The following is a 24576-nucleotide window of genomic DNA, read 5'->3' as shown; positions in this document are numbered from 1 at the left end:
TGCCGTGCGATTTGAAATATAAGAGGCAGAGAAACTCAATGGATTTCCCCCCTTCCTCTCTGTACCCAGCTTCATGTGTGCCTGTGAAAGGGTATTTTATAAAGCAGCCGAAATAGTCTCAAAAAGCCCAGCACAGTGGAAAAGTTCTTATTTTTAATTTTAAAAAATTGGACACATCAACAAGCGGAGCTGAGGCTTGAAACACCGATCCTCTGACTGAAAGTCAGATATTCTAACCACTGACCCACAGTCACATCACAACCCTCTCCCAATTTGTTTCGAGTTTTGATTTTGACCCCGCCAATATATCATAAAGATAGACACAATATTAATAAGTTAATAATTGATGTATTGGCGTCACAAACATAATTTATTCCATTTAAAGCTTCACACACCAAAGCCATGGTGTTGTTATGATCACTCTGCCTGTTTTACATCTATTGTCCACTTGGTGGCGCAGTAGAGCAAATGAAGCTCCATGAAGCTCCGGTACATGAGCGAACCAATTGGATGGAAAGCTTCAATGCTTCAGGAAGCTTCATCTCGCCATCACTAGGTCAAACACAGTATTAGTATGGTGTTCCTAATAATCCTTTAGGTCAGAGTGTGTGTGTGTGTGTATATATGTGTGTATATATATATATACACACACACACACACAAGACAAAAGAAAAGTCTCACTTAAAGGAAAGGTCTGACTATATTCTGAGTGCAAGAGACAGAGTTGGGAAGTCAGACAGGTTTTTTGGTCTGTTTGTAACTTTTTAAAGTACAATATGGTTCATACTTTTTAACTCGCAGTATCATACCATATACTGAGCTACAGCGAATGATCAGCTGAATGTGCAGCTCTCAGCTTAATGGTGAGTTTCAGCTCATTGTTTATCTGTGCAGCAAACAACTTTATCGTCCTGGCGGCATATACTTCCTGCTCAGCAGCAAACGCCAGACACAATTATAGATTTGCTGGTGAAGTGGCGCTAAAGAGACACATTTTCCCCTCAGGAGTTTTTGGAGACCAACAAGAATGTTAATTTTGGACTTTATTAGGCAGACACAAAAAAACACTCAGGAATAATCATGTTGCTCTGGAACTGCTGGACGTGGAATTAAGCAACCGTTTGCTAAGAAGTCGTCTGTGGAAAGTATAGCAGGTTTGTAGCAGTTTGCTACGTTAGCAAAAAGCTACACTGAACATTTGACCTTTTCTTTGGCCTGTAGCAGATGGAAAGTGTTATAACATATTTAGATCATGTTTAAAGTGACTCAAAGGACATTTTTTTTCTGTGAATTTGGGAGGTATTTGCAACAGATTCAAACTATTTTGAATTTCTGCTATGACCGTTGATTTATCAACCTTAATTAAGAAAACCATAATATTCCCCTTTAAAAACATCAAATGGTTTGAAGTTGTAATGCTTAAATCAACATTTCTTTCATATTAATGTTGAATAACAAAGCTGATAAAACTCATAAATCCAAGGAAGAGGAATGAATTTATTGTACAAGACATTTGTTTTTCTAATCAATGGCTGTCACTCAGTAGAAAAATAATCCATCTAAATTCACGTGCCACACAAGTATTCAATATGTATAACAATATCTCATATTGAAACATACCGACATATTGTCCACACTGAACTGACAGCCGAGTAAGTAGAAAAATTAACAGACGAAAACATAGCCTCTTTAAAAATAAATCAACATTAATAGCAGTGTTCACTTTACATTTGCACTCCTCCTCCCTCTTTCTTCTGTTTGGGTTTCTTCTTCTTTGTCTTGGCCGTCTTGTTCTCAGACGGCGTCGTCTTGCTCTTCTTGGCCAGGCTTGGCTGAGAAGCCACCGCGCCATCGGCTGGTCGCTTCTGTTTTGTTTTCTTGTCATGTTTCTTTTTGACTTGTCCTTTGTCTGCCACCGCCGCCGCCGGCTCTAAAATCGGTATGTCGCGCTTTTTACGCTTTTTTGTTTCTGGCAGAAAACCCTTCTTCTTGTTGGGAACTTTCTGTTCGGTGGCCTCCTTCTCAGGCTTAGTCTTTTCGACCTTTGGTTTTCTGTGAACATGAACACACGCGAGGTCAACATACTGGCTCCATTACACACATCACGTGCTGAAGCCATCTCCTTTAACCTTTTGTATTGAGTAGTTTATTTTTTGGTTATATTATTTTTGCACAGTTAATTGAGGTAATGATTTAAAAAGAATTACTGCTGTACAATGACGTTATATAATTAGGAGACAATGGACTGTACAAGTAGATTTGTTCTTAAGTAGCTTGTACGGGGGATTTGGAGATCCTGCCGTATTCACCAATTTTCTCTTAACAAAATGAAAATACAATGTTTTTGCATGAGGTCCATGAAATAACTTTAAGGTTTACTATCAACTTTCTGCAGAACTCACATTTGTAACGTAAATGAGAAACCTGGTTTACATAATCTTGGTTAGAGGATTAGAGAAGCCCGATTTCCCCAGTGAGATTTCTCCTTGAGAACGTTCATTTCCTAGCCATGTATACACATAACAGGGTTTATAAGCGGCTTTTTACATTTATGCATGACAATAGAAATGCATCCTTGTATTCAAAATACTTAAATTTAAAGTCTAAATAAAAATAAAAACTGATCATTGCCTGCAGTAAAACACAGAAAACTGTGCTCTCATTATAGAAGCTGCCCTGTAACTGCAACGACAGCCCAAATGGACCAACACATAAAAAGGAAAATACAATAGAATCATGTATTGCAATACAGTTGAATACAAACTGAAAAGCCGGCACACCGTGACTTGTGACGAGAATGTGATTTAATGCACGGATGCTTCAGCCGAAACCAGCTTGTTAACTGTGCTGCAATATTTTCTGCATAAGTCAGTGTGCAGACTTTTCAAATTGTCTTGTGTATTGATTTTGAAGTTCTGTCACGCACATACCTTTAAATTAAGTGAGCTATGGTCCTGAAATTATGTGATGAGTTGGGGAGGGAATCTGATTACTGACCTGCTGCATGTATCTGAATATCTTGTCTGGCATCAATTAATGCGTTTGTGTCCGGTTAACCAGAGCAAGGACCTATCAGCATCCTGTGAGGAGCTATAGGCAGCTGTGGGCGTGGCTTATGTGTGACGCGGCACAAAGAGGCAACTGTTCGTTCAAAACAACAATGGCTGCTCCTGATGAGGTTAAGGTAGATGCTATGCTGTAAAAGCATCGGAACAGGAGTATTTCTATAATGGCTTTTCGCAATGGAAACTGGCGTCTGCTGCTTGATTGACAGATGATTAATCCAATCAGCTGCCAGGTATTAAGTGAAAGTGCCTGCCTTGTAACAAACCATCTGGCAGGTCAGGTCATGTATCTGAGGAGCTTACAGAAAATCTGACTTACCTGCGTAACCTCATTTCTCCCACTGACCCTCAAGCTCACACCACAATAACTCACATGACTCCAAAGTGTTTCACCACGGCCCAGTAGTTGTCCTCCAGCTTGCCGGTCTTCTTGAAAGTGATGGTGCTGGTCAGGGACTCCAGGACCTTCTGAAGGGGCGCCAGGTCCACAGACAACTTCTACAAAGTGCAAGCAGCAGAAACAAAGACTTAAAACCACATCCCTCTCATGAGTTCACTTCAGTCTCACACTTGCAGACCACACCTACCTGATGGTGGACGTGCTTGACCAGGAACTGACAGAGCTCCAGGGTTTTCACCACATTCTCCTTCACCACCTTGCTCTCTGTTGGACCGACCTGCTGAAGACTCTGAGAGGAAAAGAGACACTGGGGTTAGACCGTTATCCATATTGGCCTTATGCTCAGCTGATCAAGTAATTGCCATCCACCTCTTACTTGACAGATATGATACAGTTTGACACATGGTTACAGTGATGCTTGTGAGCGTTTTTGACCCCTCGGCCACCACAATAAAAAAACATTAACGGGAAGGCCGTGATTGGTCTTTACTGATAAAATGGAAGTGGATATTTTCTACTAAGCAAATGTTTAAATTTTTTTAATTATACTTCATACAGTTTTTCTAAAACTAGATGTCGACATTTTGTGCAGCCGCTTCATGTTTAAGACCTCCTATTTAACATTCATAAGCTGTGCCACCCCTTTTTATTTTTATACCCAGTATTTCTGCACTGTTACACATAAAGATCAGGCTACATTAATATTAATAGACTCCAGCGGAAACGGCGTAGTTTCTCTCCAGTAGTGTGATCCAAATATTTTTAAATTAACTCCAGAATGATGTTAAATATAAAAATTCAAAGTTTTATTAAATAAAAAAAAAAAGACTAAATCAATTAATCAATATTTTGAGGATTTTTCTAATGATAAATGTATTACATGTTTAACACATCTCAATAAAGTAGAGAATCTCAGACAATGAGGACTGACGTTACATCTTATTAGCAACACATTAGTTGGTATAAAAACAAATTATGGATTAGTTATGTTGTTTGGTTGATCTGTTTTGGTCTCAGGGGAAAAAGATGGGTCAACACAGAGGCAAGGATGGTTTGGTGAAGCTTTGCAGAAGCAGGAAATTATGCACCTCAGCTGTCCTAGGGACACCACGTCAGCGAGTGCAGCTCTAATCATAGTTTATCACGACATGATGCAATTTCATAAACCTTCGAGAACAATATAATAATAAACTAAGCCTAACCCACAAGCCTGAAGAATGTTTTTGTGTAAATGTCTCCAATTCAAGTGAAGGATTGATGGTGGTAGTTATGGCCTCATGCAGCGTCGGAAATACACAAGGGCAAAACTGCCCCTAAGAAATATAATTTTGCCCCTGATATCACTAGGAGAGGGGCAAAAAATGCCCTCACAACTTCCTCTAATAATTATGATAATTTAATGAACTTAGAAATGTAATGAACTTAGAAATGCGCCGTCTGCGTTTAAATCAACAATCACATTTTGCTACACTAAAAATGATTGAAGTGAGATAAAACTTGATCTTCTTAGATACAATATGTTGACGAGGTTTTCCTTTGGGGGACAATTTGCGGTGGAAAAAAGGGAATAAATCGCAATATATATCGCAGGATGAAATAGAATCGTGGGACCTCTGGTGATTCCCACCCCTAGTAGGAACAACGTGATTAAGGTAACAACAAAAAAACAAAAAAATCAATAAATGCAATTTTTAATTATAAAAAAAGAATTTAAAAAAGTTATAATTGTTAATAGTCAATTAAAAAAAATGTAATAACAATGAATTACCACAAAGAAATAAGAATAACATTGAATATGATTGTCTAATTTATGTTTTCCGTTTGTTCAAAAAATCTAAGAAAACACTTTGAATCTGTAGACTACTGCCTAATAGTCTTATTGTTGCCATTTGATGACTATTGCTCATATACTTGAAGCCTAAATAGGTATATTTATTATTTTGAACAAAGGTTAAATGTTATTTCACAAGTTTCAAAAAGTGCCCCCAATTTTTATTGAAATGCCCCTGGATTTCAGTTGGTGGGGGAAAAAATTGCCCCCTAAAAGAGATGTAAATGTTCTACGCTGGCCTCATGTTAGATTACGCATAGAAAAAATATTGTAATCAGTTCTGAGGTTTACAGAATACTTGACGCTATAAACATGATGATTTTATAGAATATGATGCTTTGCTGTGGATTATACTACCAAACTGTAGAAGGAAAATGTTAGCAGTTGGTTTATCAACTATTCATTTTTTTCCTCCCTATTTTTAAATAACTTACATAATCATAAAGCCTTTTATTCATGTAGAGTTTTACAGTGTTTCGACGGCAGCCGGACGAATAAAAACACTTTGTTCAAGCTGTTATAAGGTTGCTGTAACCTTCTTGAAAATTCAGACATTACCATAACAACTAATCACATTTCCTCAGTTCCTGGGTGTAATTGTTTTATTCATTTATTTGACTGGGAATTAGAGTGTTATATAATACGTTTTATCTCTTAAGAGCCTGACCAGGGAGAAGGACTGTAAATTAGCCATGGCTAGAAGTCACGTATACACTGCATCAATGCTAATGTTGTTCCTTGTCTGGAGGTGGAATTAGGCAACTGTTTGCTCACAAGTTTGTCACATTATATAGTTATGTCAGATGCAGATAGATGTGCTGCTGCCCACATAAAAGAAATCCATCAATACTTTGTTCAGGTTATTTTAGTGCCGTATAGTCAGTAGTGGAAAAGTATTCAGATTCTTTACTTGTGATAAAGTTGAAATACTACACTGACAATATTCCACTACTAGTAAGTACTGCATTCAACGACTTACTTCCGTAAAATTATGTATGTTGTAATATGTATTATGTATGTATTATCAGCAAAATGTACTATTTTGCTGATAATACATACATAATTTTATGGTGATGATGATGTATCCCAGGCTTTGATGTATTGTGTTGACTTACCGTTGTCAGCTGACCCGAGACCGTCGCACAGAGCTCCGTCCACGGCGCTCCGCTCAGCAGCTGCTGAATCTCCCTGCTCTGCATCGCCCGCAACACCAAACCACATGCTTGGCCCTAAACATACAGACAATGTCCATCAACAGGAACGTACAAATTTACTAAACAGTTCAACGAACTGGTAATAAATAAGAGGAGGGTCTCCTATACCCGTTGGTGAACTCGGACTCCAGATGTGATGTGCTGCACAAGTGTATCCAACAGCTTCACACACAAAACCTGTCAATACAACACACAAGTTGCATTAGTGATCACTTGTTAGACGTGAATTAATTTCTGAGATGCGTCGCTGTACTCACAGGGAATCTGGAGAACAAGTCTGTGAACATCTGAGCGGTCAGAGGGCTCTTCCTCCGGCCCATGAAGGAGCTCAGGGCGTCCCTGAAGATGCCGGAGACCCGATCCAAATCCACGTTGCCCATGAAACTCAACTGCACACAAACACACATGCAATGAAAGAGAAAACACACCAGGAGTCAGATTTTCTTTCTGACAGGTGATTGAAGTAGTAGTAAATAAAACATGACCGACTTTGGTGAAATCCTGCTTTTTCCTCTAGCGCCACCAAGAGGTTGAGACAACTATTCAAATAAGGTGCATTTCCCCCTCAGGATGACTTGTAATAATCTTGGTGGTTCCTTAACTTTACAAGCAGCACCATGATCAGGTCAATATTTGAATCCGTACAAAACTCTAATTCATAACCCTCAAAACTGAAACATCTGATTGCAAAATGCTGTGAAAATATGTGCGAGATATCTGAACAGAGGGGACTTTTGGGATCACTTTTTGACAGAAAATCATGCATGAATCGGGCAATTCTTATCTTTTGTTTGGTCTTCAGATGACTCATTTTGTCCAATGAACAGTTTTAAATTTAAATATATTCAGTTTACAGTGACTTGGACAACTTAGAAATGATCTTAAATATGATTTATTGCTGCACAAAGCACACAGGAAATCTTGTGAGGAGGACCCTCTTCCTGACCCAAAAAATGACGTGGAATTTTCCTGGTGCAAAGCTGGACATAATATTAGATGTAAATGCACCGGCAACAATGATGATCCAACAATCTAAACACAGCAGCACCCCGCTGCAAGGGAGTTTAGACGAGAGAAAACAAGCAATGAATGAACAAAACAAATTAATCTGTGTGGGGAAACATACGTCACTTGCTGCAGCCCCGTCGGCGCTCTGCTCCTCTTTGGCTCCAGCAGGCAGAGCTCCTCGCAGCACTTTCACCACGTACAGAGATGCACTGCGAGGACAGATCGACATTAGTAAAACACAAATCACCTGAGAAACCAATTATGTGTACCGCCTGGAGATTAAAACTGCTGATTCCAAACTTTTCAGTGGAAGAAAGTTCAACACCGGCAAGTCAGGCCAATCCGCTCACGAGTACTGCGTGATGTATCCAAAAATTTAGAAAAGGCCAGAAAGTGGATCTTAAGTTGAGATTGTTTAGCCAAGCTTGTGTAGGTTTTGTTGTTGTTTATCCTTTAATTTGGGACAAACTACAAAACATATATGAGCCCAAATGTACTACTCAGAGCCGTCAAGAAAACAGTAAGTTGTACCTGAAGTAGTAGAGACAGACTGAGGAGTCAGACAGTTTCTGGGTTTTAGTCATCAGTTTTTCCAGCAGTTCATGGAGCTCCCCCTGTCTGTCACTGGCGGTCCTGCAGTAAACCTTGGACCTACACAGCTGGTTCCTGAAAAAAGAAAAATGAAAAAAAAGTCATTCATTTTGATTATATTTAAATGAAACTGCCAACGAAGAGACGTTGAGCCTATGTTGCCAGTTGTTTATATCGCCAAGTGGGAGATATCGTCACCACCTCAGATTCCTGATATCTCAGAATTACAGATTTAGCCGAGAATAACAAACAAAAAGAAACAATAAATGGAGGGAAACGAACATTAAATGAGTGACTGACAGACGCTGTGAATCACCTCAGTGCTCAGCTGACGTGCGTTACCTGAAGATATCTGCAGCTCGGCGGAGGAAGTCCTGCTCCTGCTGGTCGCTGTCGGAGCTCATTCCTCGGTCGATGATAGTGAGCAGAGGTTCTACCAAACCCAGAACAAGCGGACTGCCAGCCTGCCGGGCCACGAACACTTCAACCAGGTCCAAAACCTACAACAAGCCAAATGGGTGAGGGAGATGCAGCTTTGGGGCTTATGGAATGTGTATTTACGCCACTTTTGATGGAGCTAGACCAGCAGTTTGCCCCTCATCTTTGTGCTAAGCTAGGCTAAACATGTCCTGGAGATTTCTCTGTACTGAACACAGATGAAACAGATAGTTGGAAGTGTTTACAAGTCCTAGATGAGTTACCTTGATCTTAAAGTCTCGGACCAGCATCTTCTCTTTCTGTATTTTAGTTTTTTGATCCTTCTTGGCCTGGCTCTTTTTCTTCTGCTCCGAGAACAGCGCCGCCAGGCCCTTATCCAGCTCCAACATGGCGTCATCATCCAGATCTTCGTCACTGCTCCCGTCCTCCTCTGTGGCCTGAATATACGACACGAGAAAGGATTTGAACAGAACGTAAACTGGAATATATATATATATATATATATATATATATATATATATATATACACACACACACATATACATACACACACATACATACAAGTTGCTGCAGTAAATGGCACTCAGTTCAATTGATGACATGCCCAAAACAAACATAGAATTTAGGCCGAAGATTTAAAAACAAAGGGAAAACAGTGCCAGACAGTTATGCTGGGCTATAACTGTACTAAGCTCCGGAGCCTAAATATGTGCATATCACAGAAACCACATGGAGACCACGCCTGAAAACCCACCAGAGCATTCTGCTGCTGCAAAACCTTCATCAGCTCCATGCGGAAACTTTGGTCCACGTCTCCCACCACCTCCTCCTCCCCCTCTTCTTCTTCTTCATCATCATCATCATCATCATCATCCTCCATTGCATCATCACCTTCATCGTCATCATCCGATCCGTCAGACTTGTCATCCTATCGGAGCCATAACCACACATTTTAGGATTGCAAATGTATTTTCTAAATTAGTATTTTTTTTAAAGTGTAATAAACAAATCCATCATAATACCATAGAAGAAATGAGACTAAGATATATACGTTATTGACATGACAAAATAAAATGTATTTATTTTTTAACTTTATGTAATATTCGTTCAAATAGAATATGTCCCATTGAGATTAAATAACCCTGTTTTTAAGAGAGTACTGGTCAAGACAGGCAGCACAAATTGTGAATAAGCGAGAGAGGAACTGACCTCCATCTCCTCATCTTCCTCATTTGGGTTCGTCTTCTGGGCTTTGTTGTCGTCAGTGACGACCACAGCACCGCCCTCCTCGTCATCCTTCTCTGGGTCCAGGACCTAAACACATTACCATCACTTAAAAAGCTTCCACTTTTAGCAAGCAAGACATTGCCCATCTGTCTATTTTAAGACAGTTACCTGGTTCAGTTCGTAGAGGCAGCAGGAAGAAAAATACAAGTCATTTCCCCATGTGATTGGGCCAAATTCTTATACCAAACAGTCTTCCAAAAACACTTTTAGAAATATTGGTGACGTCAGGTGTTGAGCTTGTATGCGCTACTTACTTCTAAGATGGAGGTGAGGGCCGCTGCAGTGACATGGGGGCAGATGGAGGAGAAGACCGTTTTGCAGACATGTCTGATATGTCGACTCGACTGGGACAGCAGGGACAGTAGGATGTCCACCATCACCTCCACCCACTCGGGCTCCTCCTCCTGCTCGGTGGCTGCGCCAAAGGAAAAAGCAGTATTTGTAATTGTTCAACAAGCTATAAACTAGTGGTGGAATGTAACTAAGTACATAGTAACTCATTAAGATTTTTATTACAAAACATATGTGAGAGCGGACCAAAACAGCAGGAAAAAAAAAGAAGCATGCAACCTAAAGCTGCTTTAAATCTAAACAGAAGCAAAGACTTGGATCTCAGTTGGTGGAGATGGCATGCTTGTAATATAAGCATGTGAATAAGAAATCTTATACAAAAAAATGTGACAGGCAGCTGCTGCATCACCATTGCGCACGAGGCCTCACCTTGTTTCTTCTTCTTTTTCTTGGCCTTCTTCTCCAGAGCCATGTCCACGCAGCTCTGCAGGTCCCTCATGATGTCCAGCAGCTCTTCTGGGGCCTTAGAGGAGAACGTTTTTGTGTCAGCGAACGGTGTTTTGTTGCTTGGCAATTGCCGGCGGTAGATCATTAAGGCTGCAATAGCAACAGTAGTACTATAGTCCTGGCTCTGGTAGTATGCCGTACCTTGAAGAGGTGCATGCCGACCAAGAGGAAGAGCTGCTGGAAAGCGCCGTTCCCTGCCGCCGGGCCTTTCTTTGCTTTTTTCTTTAGGTTTGCCACCGACTCCAACATGCTGCAAGAACACACGTGTAGAGCCAGAGCTATCAAACACGTTACTCTCTTAAGTAGCACGAGTGGCACCTGTGTGACTACATTCTTGAGGGTGGCAGTGATATTCTGGGAGAATTAGCATCCCGTTGTTGTGGTGGTGGTCCTACCTGTCCCAGGCCTTTCTCTGCTCAGGGCTGAGGGGCTGGTTGACCAACTTCGGCTGGCTAAGCAGCAGTCCAGCGTACTGGACCAGGTGGTAGATCCACATGGTGCCGTCGGCTCTGACGCCAACCACACGCTTTTGGTTGACTGCTGCGCCTTCGGCCGGGTCCTCGGCAAGAGGCAGGTGGTGCATGGACATTAGGAGTCTGGAGCAGGGCGGACAGACATAAAGTCAGTGAGGCAGCAGTGACACCACAAGTCACATGGACAGAATTTTGGTCTTTGGACAAAACAGGGTTACTATTTTTTTATTTTTGTAATAATAAAAATAATAATTTAGATTTATATAGCGCTTTTAAAAATACTATACAAAGACACTTTACAAACATTAAAATCATCATAAAAGAGCTCTACAATAAAGATCATAGAACACACAATCACATTAAAAGCAGTTCTGAAAAAGTGCGTTTGAAGTCTCTGTCACCCCATGTCAAGTGGTTTGCAAGTGAAGATGTGAACGATACCGTTTCTAGACAGAAAACTGGCATTGGTGACTTAATAATGTTGGTGCTGTCGATGGAACCTTGGAATGGGCTGAACAACCAGACCGAGACCTGGTTCCTAGGGGACTCTTGACATGACTCTTGTCATTATTCATAAGATGTAGTCAATTTGCAGTCTAAAATATATATGTATATATAGACAGCTGTCCAGGAACAGAATAGAGTATTTCATCTCTCACCCGAAGAAAGAACTGACAAGCATTTCTTTGGTTTTATCATCAAGTGGGGCAGACAGCTTCCCCATCGTCTCTTCGATGCTGGGCGAGGCCTTCTTGGTACTGAAGAATGCGTGGAAAAAGACAAACCTGGAAAAGAAATGAACACCAGCTGACGGCCTTCTCTTCATCCAACACAGAGACCTTGACTTTGCTCAAATAGTGGGTCTCACCTAGCCACACCCATGATGAGATCCTCCTCCTTCTTCACTTGGTAGTTGTCAATGATCGAGGCGAGCCGAGAAACAATCCACCTCCTCAGGCGGATTATGGAGTTCTCCTTCCTGAAGGATGGAAAAGCAACAGTTACACCCAGACAGATAAACACGCTGCTAAACTACACAACAGCTGAATACACTCACTGTTCCGTTCCTTCCCGATTGTCCTTCTTCTTGCGAGTGCTGAACTCCAGCAGCTTGTCCTGCTGAGGCTGCAGGAACATGTTCTTCAGCCACTCCACGTACTGCTGCAGAGCCGCGGGCTGGAGGTGCTGCACCACCCTCCACACCGACGGCACCACTGGGTTGCCCTGGTTGGACAGCGAGGAGAAGCCCACCATCACTGCCAGCTGTTTGTCGGCGTCCTGACAGCCCTGCAAGAAGTCCGACACATAGGTTTCCATCTCTGGGGCCAGCTTGAAGCGGTCCGGTTTCTGGGAGAGAAAAATTAGGGACGAGATTTATATTAGTTGTCATTTAATACGTTATGGTTGAATTTGTGTCCTATTCACCACCTGCTGCTCAGAGTTCATATTTTCACCAGAAATAATGTCTTTATACTCAATTTAATTATGAGAATAATTTATTCTTTGAAGTACTCCTGACCAATACTAAGCTACCATCGTCAAAACTATTTCTTTCGATTAAAAGACATCCTGTAAAGGGACGGTTCCAAGACTTTTAATTAGGGTTGTGTTGGTAAGGGAATTTCTTCAGCGGCGATAATTAAAATATATATATATATATATTTTTTAAATTACCTCATCTATCCTGATTTTATTCAATAGGTATTGCAATATTGCGGTTATTGCAACGACTTTTAACATAAAAATACGGGAAGAAGTGTTTTCATTCACAGTCGCTTGACAATTTTCTAGCAATACAGGCGGGATTACTGCTTTGAAAACAGACAACAAACATGGAGGACATTTTAAGTTTCCATTAACTTGGCAAAATAAAAACTAAATAAATGGCTGGTTCCGTCTGCCATGAGGACAATATTATTTAGTATGGTGCTTTCTCTTAGGATTTGACATGGATCCCATCACAAAACACAATTTGTTGTATGTTCGCCTCAACTTATCCCGGTGCCGCTGAGCCCACTGACCTGAGAAGACACCAAATGCTCCCCGTACTGGATCATCACCTCTCCAGACAACACTTCCTTCAGCTGAGCGGTCGATAGGAGAGGCAGGGCGCTGCCCAGCAGACGGAAGCTCAAGTACCTGGACACAAACAGAGCAAGGTAACATGTTGGGGACCTGTTAAAAGGAAACACAGGCAGTAGATATTCTCTGTAGTTGAGAATTGCCCTGAGTTCTGGATGTTATGATCAATGCGTCTTAGTCTCTTGTTGCACTCACTGAGCTGGCCCAGACTGCTCCTTTAACATGCCGTTGATGATGGCGTTATTCCAGAAGAGCTGAAAGCTGTCTTCCTTCAGAGAGAGCTTCAGGAGGTCCTGGGCCACCGCTGGGAGGACACATTCCTTCTTCGTCGAGCGCGCTGCCATCTTCAACACCTCTGTCAACCTGCCAGATAACATCACACATTGCTTAGATTTGCCTCTAAATTAAGTTGTGAACCCAGACACGAATACCTTTGGTTTTCCTACGTAACAAAACACGAAACAATCACAGCGTTCTTACTTGGGGATGTTATCTGCGTTGATGATGGTTGAGGAGCCCAGCAGCTTCTTGAGTTTCTTGGGTCTGAGCGTTTGTGGAAAGCGCTGCAGTGCTACCAGCAGCAGCTGCAGCTGCTCCGGAGTGTTGAAGGCTGATGCCAGGTCAGTTTGCAGGGCGCTCAGCAGAACCTCCTCAAACACCTCCTCTGGAATCTGATGGACCGGATACACATATCAGTTTTTGAGATAAGAACGGATGTGTTCTTTTAGTTTGCAGAAATTAAGAACCAAACCATAAGAGGAGAAATTAAGTAAGTCAAACAGAGGCCTCCGTATTAAACTGAGTTTCATAACCCAGTTAAAAGTTCCTTGTAGTGGCTAAGGAGAAGATCAAATCTAAACCATGTATCACCTCACTGAGGATGTCCGTCATGGTCTTAGTGGGCAGGTCCTTCAGGTGTTGTCTGTGTTGGGTGAGGCTCTGCAGGAGCTGAACACATCCCAACACCACCTGCGGCTCCTACCAAAACAACCGTCACACACATTAGAGTCCGCAGCTCGAGATTAATTGGTCCACAAAACATGTCGGTTTTGATTCAGGCATGCTTTTCATCCTGCAAACATTTCTATTCGAAAAAAAGGCTACTTACTTTAGAGATGCGGCTGGACTGATGAAGGGCGAGGACCCCAAACAAGTTCCCGAACATAGCATTTCTTAAAAGTTTCTGGGGAAAAAACAAAGCGAAGACCTCGACATCAAGAGCCCATTCATGAAGCTTTTGAAGCCCACGGAGTACAAATTAAAGCACTCACCTTATTCACCATCTGCAAATTATGCTTTACATTGATTTTGTCCAGTACACTCTGCAATGATACGTCTTCAAATGCACTTAAGACCTGAAAAACAAAAACTCATGTCACGCTTGGCCAACACATGTTCCATTACTTCCTGCTTCGAGCATTTTCTTAAACACGAATGGTCACCGCTTCAGCCTATATGCATCACTTGTGGTTTGCAGGTCGTAATCCAATGCAACGCCTCACATTAATTTCACATCATATTAGTATACAAAACATAACGTACTAAACTCTCAGTAACCATCCAGTGCAAGTGATCAATCTTATGACAAACAAAGTGCCGTATCTTAAAAAGGTGTACTGAACTTTAGTTCTGGCTAGAAAATGATGTTGCAAGTTTGTTAATACCAGTCAGAAAGGATTTTTGATTTCCTTGATTAAAATAACACTTTTCTCTGGGTTTGGTAAATTGCTGGAAATAATTAGGATGATGTATGTACACATTGAGTACTGTTAGTTTATAGACATTTTATTTCAGAAAAGTTACATATCATACTTTTTAATGTATGAAGTAACTGGGAATCAACATTAATTGTAACTGATTAAGTCTTAACGAATCACATAAAGTCATAGTGACTTATATTGATGGGGAGCATCAGCAATTCATGATAGATGTATACTCGTATCATAAAATGTTAGCAGGAATGGTTCTATATTTTGGGGAAAACGCATATTTACATTATTGTCAAGAGTTGGATGAAATAATGAATTCTTCGCTCATCCCCATTGACATCAGGACAGCAGAAAGTCTCTACATTTTCCGTTGCAAACTAAAAACACATCTTTTTCAACTACACTACTTGAAGAAGGAGGGTAGCACCGTAGTAGCACTTTAATGACACTTACTGACAGCACTTTGTGGTTTAACTTTATTGAAAAATTCTACTTTCTTGATTCTTGTTGTTCTGAGTTTGTACTCATGGTTGAATTGCACTTATTGTAAGTCGCTTTGGATGAAAGCATCAGCTAAATGAAATGTAATGTAGTATAGTAAATATGAAGCTACAGCCATCCTGGTTAGCTTAGCTCAGCTCAAAGACGGGAAACAGGGGGAAAACCGCTAGCACGTTTCGCCCTACAGATAAAGATTAGGGAGTCGTGGGTGAAAGTGTTGAGTAAGTGGTACTTAGATTTAAGATTATTTCCCACATACATTTCCAATATCTGAAAAGACAAGTCAGGCTGAAACATAACTTTTGGCAGATGAATTAAACTGGTTTTGGTAGTCGTCTCCACTCACCTGTCCCAGAGCCAGGCTGAATCCAGGTCTCGCCGCCTCTCGAGTGTGAGCCAGTCCATCCACCAGCCTTTTACAGGTGTATTCTAACTCATTCGCCTGCAGCACACAGACAGAGAAACACGGTTCAGATAGTTTATAGTAGAATAACTTCCAGGTTATGTTATAATACACCATATTGTACAGGAGAATTTACACTTTCTGCTAATTTATCATTCATAGAAAATTACTTCGTGCTAGGTGCGCTCCACTAGTTACATTTTACATAAATAAACATGATATCTATGTTTATATGATATGAAGTAGTAGCTAGCTACTATACTACTAATCTACCCAGTAGTACACACATTTTCTAAACTGAACTTTACATTGACAAACTACAACATGAAAATACTCATGTATTTGAGAGGGATAAAACGTAATAATAAAAAACCAGTCATAGTATTGTAGCATAATGTCACCAAATACATTTACTTAAGTACTATACTTAAGTACAATTATGAGGACTTTTACTACTCCACTCCGTCTCAAAAGGTAGGCAAAATATAATGTGTATATATATATATATATATATATATATATATATATATATATATATATATAGCCAATATATCATAATTAGTAAAGTTATTACTCCTAGTAGTTTTAGTATATGGTGATGCTAGTACTATTTTTTGCTTTTACCCCGTAAGTCTGAACGCAAGACTTTCTCGAGTATTTCTACAATGTAGGACAACTACTTTTAGGAGAGTAGTACCACTGCTGACGTTACAACAGTAAGTACTACTAACTACTACAGTTACTACTTCAACGGATGACCACGCTGGGTTCACGCACAGCTCCTCGGTGGTCTGCCTCACCTTGTTGTTGGTTTTCAGGTACTGAATAAGGTTTTCCACCGCCTTGAGTCGGACCTCCTGATCCGGTTTGGCCAAGTCCCAGAAGAAGTCGAGAAAGACCCGGTTCTGCTGCAGGATTCCGGCCGGTTTGACCGGCTCCGGTACTGTCACGGAGAGCGCCACCATCTCTGTAGACATGTCCTCACAACGCCTCAACCTCAGTCCATGCAGCTGCAGCAGGGAAACACGTGCGTCTCACTGCGCGGCTACTACTTCCGGGTCAACCCATTTTTTTTCACACTCCTCCAAAAAACTTTATTGAAGAATGCAAAACATAAAAACAGAAGCGTTACAGAAAACTGGGACAATATAACAAATATATATAATAATAATCAGTACAAGTAAAAATACTACCATCTGAAAAAAAAAATCGAGAAAAATTCCTGAATTCTAAATAAAAGTACAGTAATGTACTTGAAGTTTCAAAAGTAAAAGCCTCCTTTCACAGTGTGTTATATAATTTCATATATGTTCTTATTACGAACAAATACATAAAAGAGCATTTAAATGTTGTAATGTGTCAGTGTAGACCCACTTTTAGATACTTTATGTACTCCTGGGTATATACTAGTCAGCATAATACTGCCTCACATGATATAAACATATATGTTGTTTTTGTAAAAGAACAGCTGTAGTGGCGTTAAAAAAATAAAGTTTTCTCTCTGAGGGTGCAGTAGAAGTAAAAAAGTAGGAGAAAATCATCAACATATTAAATTAAAATAGATTACAACTATGCCAAAAATGTTTCTTAAATTCAGTACTTGAGCTTTCCTTTAATGCTACTTTAATATATTTGGTTCTATTTTGTTTGATTCTATTCTAATTTAAATAATGTAATATATATTTAGACAAGTTAAACATGAACCCTAAAGGGTACATACAGATATTCTCCAACAATTAAAAAAAGGATGAAGCTGTTTGTAGTTTCTTCAGTCATGAATGCTATTATTTTCCAACAGACAAAGAAGTTATACACTCAGCTATTCTGTTAGTATGGACAAAACGATGCATTATATATGTATATGGTATATTTAGCTAGTAGCTAACAATAAAGTGGCAATTGTTAAAACCACTATGTGTAGTGTAGGCTGTACTTAAAGTTTACAAGTTCCTTGGAGAACATTTCTTCTCATGTAAGAATGAATAAATTAAATTAAATTAACAAGAGGCAAAACATAATTGAGTGGAGTCAGACTTGAAAAATTGAATTCTGATTCTGAAAGTTGCAGAAGGCAAATATAAAAAAAATGACACAGTAGAGGACACACTTATTTAAGAAGGAACCAGGACAAAAAGACCTGAACAACTATTTTATTTTTCCATAAAAAGATCATCTTTATTAAAACAGCATGCAAATTCCATTATTCTCGAACCAGATCATTGAGCGGCAGAGGGTGAGTTGAGGTTGCAAAAAAGATCAGCAGTCAGAGTCAGACACAATCCCGACCAGAGAGCAGTTTTCTGGGTCTCTTCTAGTCGACTGAAACAGCCAGCACAGTGTCCAGGGAGCTCTGAGCGTCACCGATCTGCTGCTGCAGTCTCTGCTTCATGGCCTCGTTCTGGGCCTTCTTCAGCATGTCCCGCATGTCTCTGATGGCTGCCCGGTAGCCCGGGGTGTTGTGAAACACTCGGATGGCTTTGTCGCCGCTGCACACCAAGAAGCGCCCATTAATGTCAAATCTTAGGTCGTTGATCTCCTCGCTGTGGACACCGTGCAGCTCCTCTTCCAGCTGGCCGGTGGCGGCACTGTACATGGCCACGTTACAGCCGTCACTGATGGCCACCACCCGGCCGTCTGGAGACAAGGCCACCAGGCTGCCTTCAGACGACACACAGGGGACTGTCTTCAGGAGGTAGGGGTCCTGCTGCTTTTTGTACTCCACATCTGTGTCCCAAAGCTTCCACGTACCATCTTTGGAGACGGTAACCATTCTGATGAGTAAAAGGAAAGGATACACGTTGCATATTAAAAACAAGAGATGCTGAGGATAGAGATTCTTGTTTCCCCGTTCCCAGACTAAGTTATTCGTCGGCTGGCTCTAATGTCATATTTAGTGTAACGACATGAGTGAGTACTAGAAAGAAATAAAATAAACCCCAAAATACTGAATTATTCCTTTGATGTCACAACAGTGTGAGCCATATTTGTATTGTAATCAGAAAAGCCTTCATTACCTGCGAGAGTCATTGGAGAAGGCGAACGCGTGAACTCCTGCCGAGTGACCTTTCAGGTCAAAAGCTCGCGCCACCTCTTTGAACTCTCCTCCTTTCCCGAAGCAAACCTCCCACACCTTCACGTCAGGAGTGAAGCCACACGATGCTACAAACCTGAGAGCACAGACGCGCACACAATTACAGCTCCACGTAAGTCACAGGCATGTACTGTAACTAGCCTCTTATTTTTAAACTGTTTTTCAAGAAGACTGATAATCACAAATGCAGTCAGAACTTCAGGTCATCACAACCTTCCAAATTCAGCTTTGTGCAAAATGTATCAATTCCAACTGTTCTCAAACCAAAACGAAGGTTCATAAATCATGTCTGCTGATGGCAATGACTCAAAAAGTATGTAAAGAAAGTTAATAAGTCTTGAGTACCACCTGAAGCAAAAGTATGTTGGCTAAAAGTGACCAACTGATGCCAATACTAGATCTAATTACATTTCTACATCATACTTGAAGAGAAAAACCAACAGAGACTTAGAAAGTATCACTTTGTAGATATCCGTTTTCATTTGCAGCAATTGAGGACTGACCTGCCACATGGGGAGACGGCAGCATAAGAATTGGTTATCTGGTTGGTGTTGATAGAGGCCAATACGTCTCCTTTCAGGTCCCAGATGTAGATGCTGGTGTCGGTGGAGGCGCTCATTATGAACTTGCCTGTAAAGAGGAAAAACATAATCAGGTCATCTTGGCATTACACGTGTTTTAGACTTGTGTAGTAGGAGTAGAAGTAACTACCGTTGCAGCACTAGCTCACTGATGTGCGTTTACAAGTCAAAGGGGAATTAGTGACATGTACATGTTCCATCCTCTTGTTGAACATCTCCATGCTTCAATTTAAAAACACATTATGGAAAACATACTATAATCATGCAGTTTTGTGTTTATTGATGTGAAAAACCAATCTATCACGTTAGCTGGCAGCTAGTCATGTGTGGAAGCGAGCTGAGAGCAATCGAGTGAATGACAGAAACTAAATCGTATATGGTGAAAGGTTGTACACTAAAGAGGAACCATAACGTATACCAAGTATCATATATACCATAATGTATTGCCTATAATACACTCCTAGTTCGGAGAAACATGCAGGAATACCAGCACAGGATAAAAGCAACGTACTGCTGTTGACGGGGGCAGCAGAAAAACAAGATTTAGCCACCAAAAAATGAATCAACATCACTTTAAGTGTTCGCTGTATTTAGAATATTTTCCCTGCGTTACCTTGCTGCTACCGTCCACAGCAGTACAATCCTTTCCTTCCTTGCTGATACTGTCCGTTTCTCCAAACTGGGAGTGTGACAACTGCAATCTACTACACCCGCAGTGATGTCACAGGGAAAGAAATCCTCCAAATCCAATCTATCCGTTTAAGACATTTTGTATGTACCTGTCTCTGCAATGCCAATGTTGAGGATGGGGGCCTTGTGCTTCTGTGGGAAGTCCTCTGAAGAAGCTTTGAAGGAAAAAGTGCCATCCTCCTTTTTGATCATTTTGAAGATTCGGATGGTATCTCCGTTAGCCAACCAAGTGATAAACGCCCTGCAGTGAAAAAGGTGAGTCAGTGAAGGAGGTGGTGGGTTATCTAAAATGTACCTAAAATTGAACAAACGCCATTTTTGCTTAACAAACTCAGAATTCTGATCTGGATTTATCTATATTACTGGTGTGTATTAAAACAGAGTTTGCATTTGAAAGTTGCAGGCCGACACACAAGATCCTGATTTCGAGACCCGAACCCTAACCCTTCGAGAGTAGTTGTCAAGAGTTTGTAAGAAATAATCCCAAATAAATCAAGACAAACCATCTAAACAGCTGACGTTGGTTAAATGTAGGATTGTGGCTCTGATGATTAGTGGTAATTTGAAGGTAAATAAGGATGGGTCTGCACAAGCACAGTAAGAGAGAGGGGGAGACCTGGAGTCCGGGCTGAAGCGGACTAGTGTGGCGTAATCCAGCTCCACATTGGCCCTCAGGCACTTGTGTTCCCGATCCAGGAAGTCCTTGGTGCTCCAGATGCGGACGGTGCGGTCTTCAGCGCATGACGCCAGGTACTTCCCGTTACTACTGAAATCTAGGCACGTCACGTTTGCACTGTGGCTCTGAAAAGTACATCAACACAAACACACATGCTTTAAAAGAATGACTTTGAAGAAGGAGTCTGAAGGAAAATGACATTTGTTCCCGTTGCATTTTGTTTAAATGAACATCATCAATGAATGAGTTAAATTACAACATCAAAACGCTATTCTCCTTAGAGATGCACAGATCGATCGGCCCCCAGTCAAATGTACACGTGTTGCATGATTGTAGCTATGTCACACACACACGCCACGACGTCTGTGTGGACTGTTAAAGTTCTTTGCGAGTTAAAAAGCATAAAGATCGATAAGATAGATACATTATTAAAGCTCACAATTTTGAAAGTAAAGCATGTTAGATGAAGTGGATATATAGTGCAATTTATTTTCAGGCCACTTTGGACCTCTGAGGTGTTCATGTGTGCGTGTGTGTGTGTGTGTGTACCTTCAGTGAGGCCGCCAACAACTGATGACTAAAAGTGTGCTGTGTAGGTTTATCCTTTCGGCTGCGCTGCTTCTCCTGCTTTGGTTTCTTGGATGCAGGGCACTTCGCAACGCTGCCTACAGCTGAAAGACACAAAACACAGGGTGAGATTACACAAAAGCATTTGAATTAACACGATTACTGAACTGAACTAAAATCTTGTCACCGTTGAAGAAGGTCTCCGACACATAGGAGGTAACGGACATAGCGATGACATGGATTTTGGATCTTGTAGCATCTGGTAACAAGCCTCTGAAGTAGTAATAATGATGACATCAGACACTTACATTGTATATAATCTTGCTGCTTGATATTCCCTGATTCCCTAAAGTATGAAGATTAGCTTTTCCTAAAGCAACACCTTGACTTTTAATTCCAGGATGCACTATTTTGCACAGATGCACTGACACATATTCCAATTTAAATCTTCTCACATTTTGAGGCTAAGCTTCCAGTTTATTTTCCTAATGAATGGTGAGATCTTCTACTCTTATTAAACTGTTGCTCAGAGGGACCTTTGTCTCTTTTTGCCCTTTCAGTTGTCAATCGGGTTGAACTATTGCGCAGCGTTTTGTTCAAAACAAAGTACAAAACAAACCCTTCACAGAAAACCACTATTTGTAAGGAGGACCTTCTCCAACCTGGTGAAGCTCAGAGCGATCAAATACAATCATAATACAATTTCCATTCACGTTAACATAACTAATAGTTAATGACCAGACAGACGAAAAGCAGACATCCTATTGGTCCGTCAGTGTAACCTTCGCCAATTGGCCCACGACAGGTGACTGTCGCTTAAAGTTGCTTTAGTTTCTCGCTTCGTAAGTCCGCGTGCTTGCGTGAACGAGCAGGTAACGTTACACTTCCCGGTGTTCACACTCGTTATGAATTAATGCACGAGTGTGTTTGTGTATATTTGTGTGTGTGTTTCAAGGTGTCAAACACCACACAAATAGTGAGATTCAGAGTTGGTGACTCACCGCGTCGGCTACAGTTACGTTAGCTAACGTTAGTGTCTCTTACCGGCAAATTCCGCCGCCTGCTCTATTTCTTCCCTTATTTCTTCTTTCCGTCTGCCCACCGCTAATGCAACCAGAACAACCAGTGCACCCAGTAACAGGGTTACGGCGAACAGCGCGGCTACTTCCATGTCTAAAGTTGTATGCCACGTATTTTAAACTGCTAACGTCTTACTTGGCTACTATTCGCAACTGAGGGTACTGCGCCTGCGTCAGTAGCGGCTTGTATTCTTCTTCGTCGATTTTAATGTTTACCGGCAAACCAAGGTAGCCGCCTTTACCGCCACGTAACGGACTGGAGGATTGGAGCCCTGCGTGAGCACACAACTGTATCTTTGCTAAACCGGTTTCTTTAACTATGACGGGTGAAAGAAGTAATCTTCTTTTGATTACATATATCTACCAGAATGTAGCAGTACCTGATCGATTGAATGTCCACTTATATTCTTTAAGTAGAATATAAGTGGACTAGAACTAGACATGAACGGACTGTCAGTCAAGTCAGTTAATAATATTAATAATACATTTTGTTTGTATAGCGCTTTAAAAGGTACTCAAGGCACGTACATTACTTGCAATGTTAGCTGTGTGCACTATTTAGTAATTGTAAACATATTTATCTTTAATTTAATATTATCTATAGTAACCATTGTTTTTACCTTCTAATTATGCAGTAACTGCAGTTAATACCTTGACATTTTCATTACCAGAATTAGTATTCAAAATAGCATTAAATGAAGACAAAACTGAGGTTGTTGTTTTTGGAGCCAAAAATAAACGATTAAAAGTCAGCTTCAAGTGTAAATGTTAAAACCGGAGACCAGGCCAAATATTTAGGTGTAGTCATTGACTCAGACCTGAATATCCACATTAAGACAATTACCAAGTCAGTCAGGTCTAGTCTATCACCTAAAAATATATCTAGGATTAAAGAACCAATGTCACGGCAGGTTTTGGAGACCATGTCTTTATCTTCAGTAGACTCCACTACTGGGTCTTTAGATGTCTCTTTAAAGAAATACATTTGACAGTTTGCAGTTGATTCAGAACGCTGCTCCTGGAGAATGATTTACCTTTCTTTAAGTTTATTAACAACGGTATTTTAAAGTCTTAGTTTAATTTAATTTGTATAACAGACATATTGCACTTTTATCTGTCATTTAAAAGTATTAAAAAGTCAAACTATGAGGGTCTCTTATATACAAACTATAAAAAACTATATACTGCAAATATTAGTATGTAGTATAGTTGGTGAATATAAGTCACATGACGTGATCCTAGGAGAAAAGTAGAAGAACGGGACAGTGAAGATTTTTTGTTCTTTTTGGAATATCCATGTCCAAAAAAATCTGTTATTTATTCATTAAAAATTTACCATTAAAAAAAACAGATACCGCTCACTTTTCACATGAGGTGGTTTTTAAGAACAGAAATAGTTTGGATAAAATAACTTTGACGGCCGACAATGCGTTTACTGACATGTTTGTTTGACAATATTCTTCAATTCGTGGTGCGAGTGACATTAGAGACGACAAAAAAAATCCCTGGATCAGTGAGAATTTGTGTAATTAACAGGCTATATTTTTTAGTAAATTATGTTATGTTAAAGTGGTGTAATCTATTATAATAGAGATATTCCAGAAGTGGGGATAATGTGTTGCTTTGCAGATGTTTAAAAACTCACTATATTTATTAAAAAAAGTACATCTGTAATAACAGTAGTAAAAGGTAAAAATCAAAGTCGATCCGGTCAGATTTTTCTTTTTCAGTGAAGTAACACAGATTCAGTGCCTTAAGAAAATAGAGGTAGTCTGGCACAAACAAACGTCTCAGGATTTAAAGCGGAGATAAAGATCACAAATTATTTTCAGGCATGAAGTTGAAGAATTGGCTTTGGTTTAGTCAGCACAAGTTAAGAGTAGTCATCCTAATCACATACTGACCTGGTAATTACATCAGTGTTGGCCATCACTATTAAAAAAAGAAGGCCGTCCATGAGAGGACTCTGGGAATGCTTGCAATGACAAAGTATGAAAAAAAAAAAACACCACAAGGGTTTGCAAAAAAAAACTACATTAAGACATTTACTAAGTCACCCTTTCAAGTGCAGAAACACATTTACAGGGTCAGA

At 40.4% G+C, this 24576-nt stretch overlaps 2 protein-coding genes across 2 annotated transcripts; both read right to left on the bottom strand.

Annotated features, from left to right (window-relative positions):
• Window positions 1–1477: 1477 nt before the first annotated feature.
• On the bottom strand, window positions 1478–16777 carry mybbp1a (MYB binding protein (P160) 1a; the record flags this gene model as incomplete). The annotated part of the gene is made up of 27 exons (XM_079237061.1): window positions 1478–2052; window positions 3439–3563; window positions 3653–3754; window positions 6412–6525; window positions 6619–6687; window positions 6768–6899; window positions 7637–7727; window positions 8050–8184; window positions 8452–8609; window positions 8811–8984; window positions 9302–9475; window positions 9757–9861; window positions 10089–10249; window positions 10555–10648; window positions 10774–10882; window positions 11028–11228; window positions 11765–11890; window positions 11974–12084; window positions 12163–12452; window positions 13127–13244; window positions 13383–13550; window positions 13668–13858; window positions 14058–14165; window positions 14296–14370; window positions 14459–14542; window positions 15744–15839; window positions 16601–16777. 27 exons carry the CDS (start codon window positions 16775–16777, stop codon window positions 1725–1727), a joined length of 3816 nt encoding a protein of 1271 aa, XP_079093187.1. The 3' UTR covers window positions 1478–1724.
• A 1217-nt stretch (window positions 16778–17994) lies between these two features.
• On the bottom strand, window positions 17995–20894 carry tbl2 (transducin beta like 2). The gene is made up of 5 exons (XM_079214052.1): window positions 20779–20894; window positions 20252–20403; window positions 19395–19521; window positions 18815–18967; window positions 17995–18571 (listed from the first exon to the last, which is right to left on the bottom strand). The coding sequence occupies exons 2-5, from the start codon at window positions 20352–20354 to the stop codon at window positions 18112–18114; spliced, it is 843 nt and encodes a 280-aa protein (XP_079070178.1). The 5' UTR covers window positions 20355–20403; window positions 20779–20894; the 3' UTR covers window positions 17995–18111.
• Between the last annotated feature and the right edge of the window lie 3682 nt (window positions 20895–24576).

This window comes from Taurulus bubalis (genome assembly GCF_910589615.1).
Source record: "Taurulus bubalis genome assembly, chromosome: 2".
NCBI lineage: Eukaryota > Metazoa > Chordata > Actinopteri > Perciformes > Cottidae > Taurulus > Taurulus bubalis.
This window is presented reverse-complemented; position numbering and strand designations above follow the sequence as displayed.

What these genes read in the sequence shown, in the direction of transcription:
- tbl2 (XM_079214052.1), bottom strand. Translation starts at nt 20,354, where the DNA reads ATGATCAAAAAGGAGGATGGCACTTTTTCCTTCAAAGCTTCTTCAGAG. An exon ending in GCCGTCTCCCCATGTGGCAG is followed by an intron (nt 18,968 to 19,394) that starts GTCAGTCCTCAA and finishes CTGTGCTCTCAG; the next exon opens with GTTTGTAGCATCGTGTGGCT. An exon ending in TTCTCCAATGACTCTCGCAG is followed by an intron (nt 18,572 to 18,814) that starts GTAATGAAGGCT and finishes TTTACTCATCAG; the next exon opens with AATGGTTACCGTCTCCAAAG.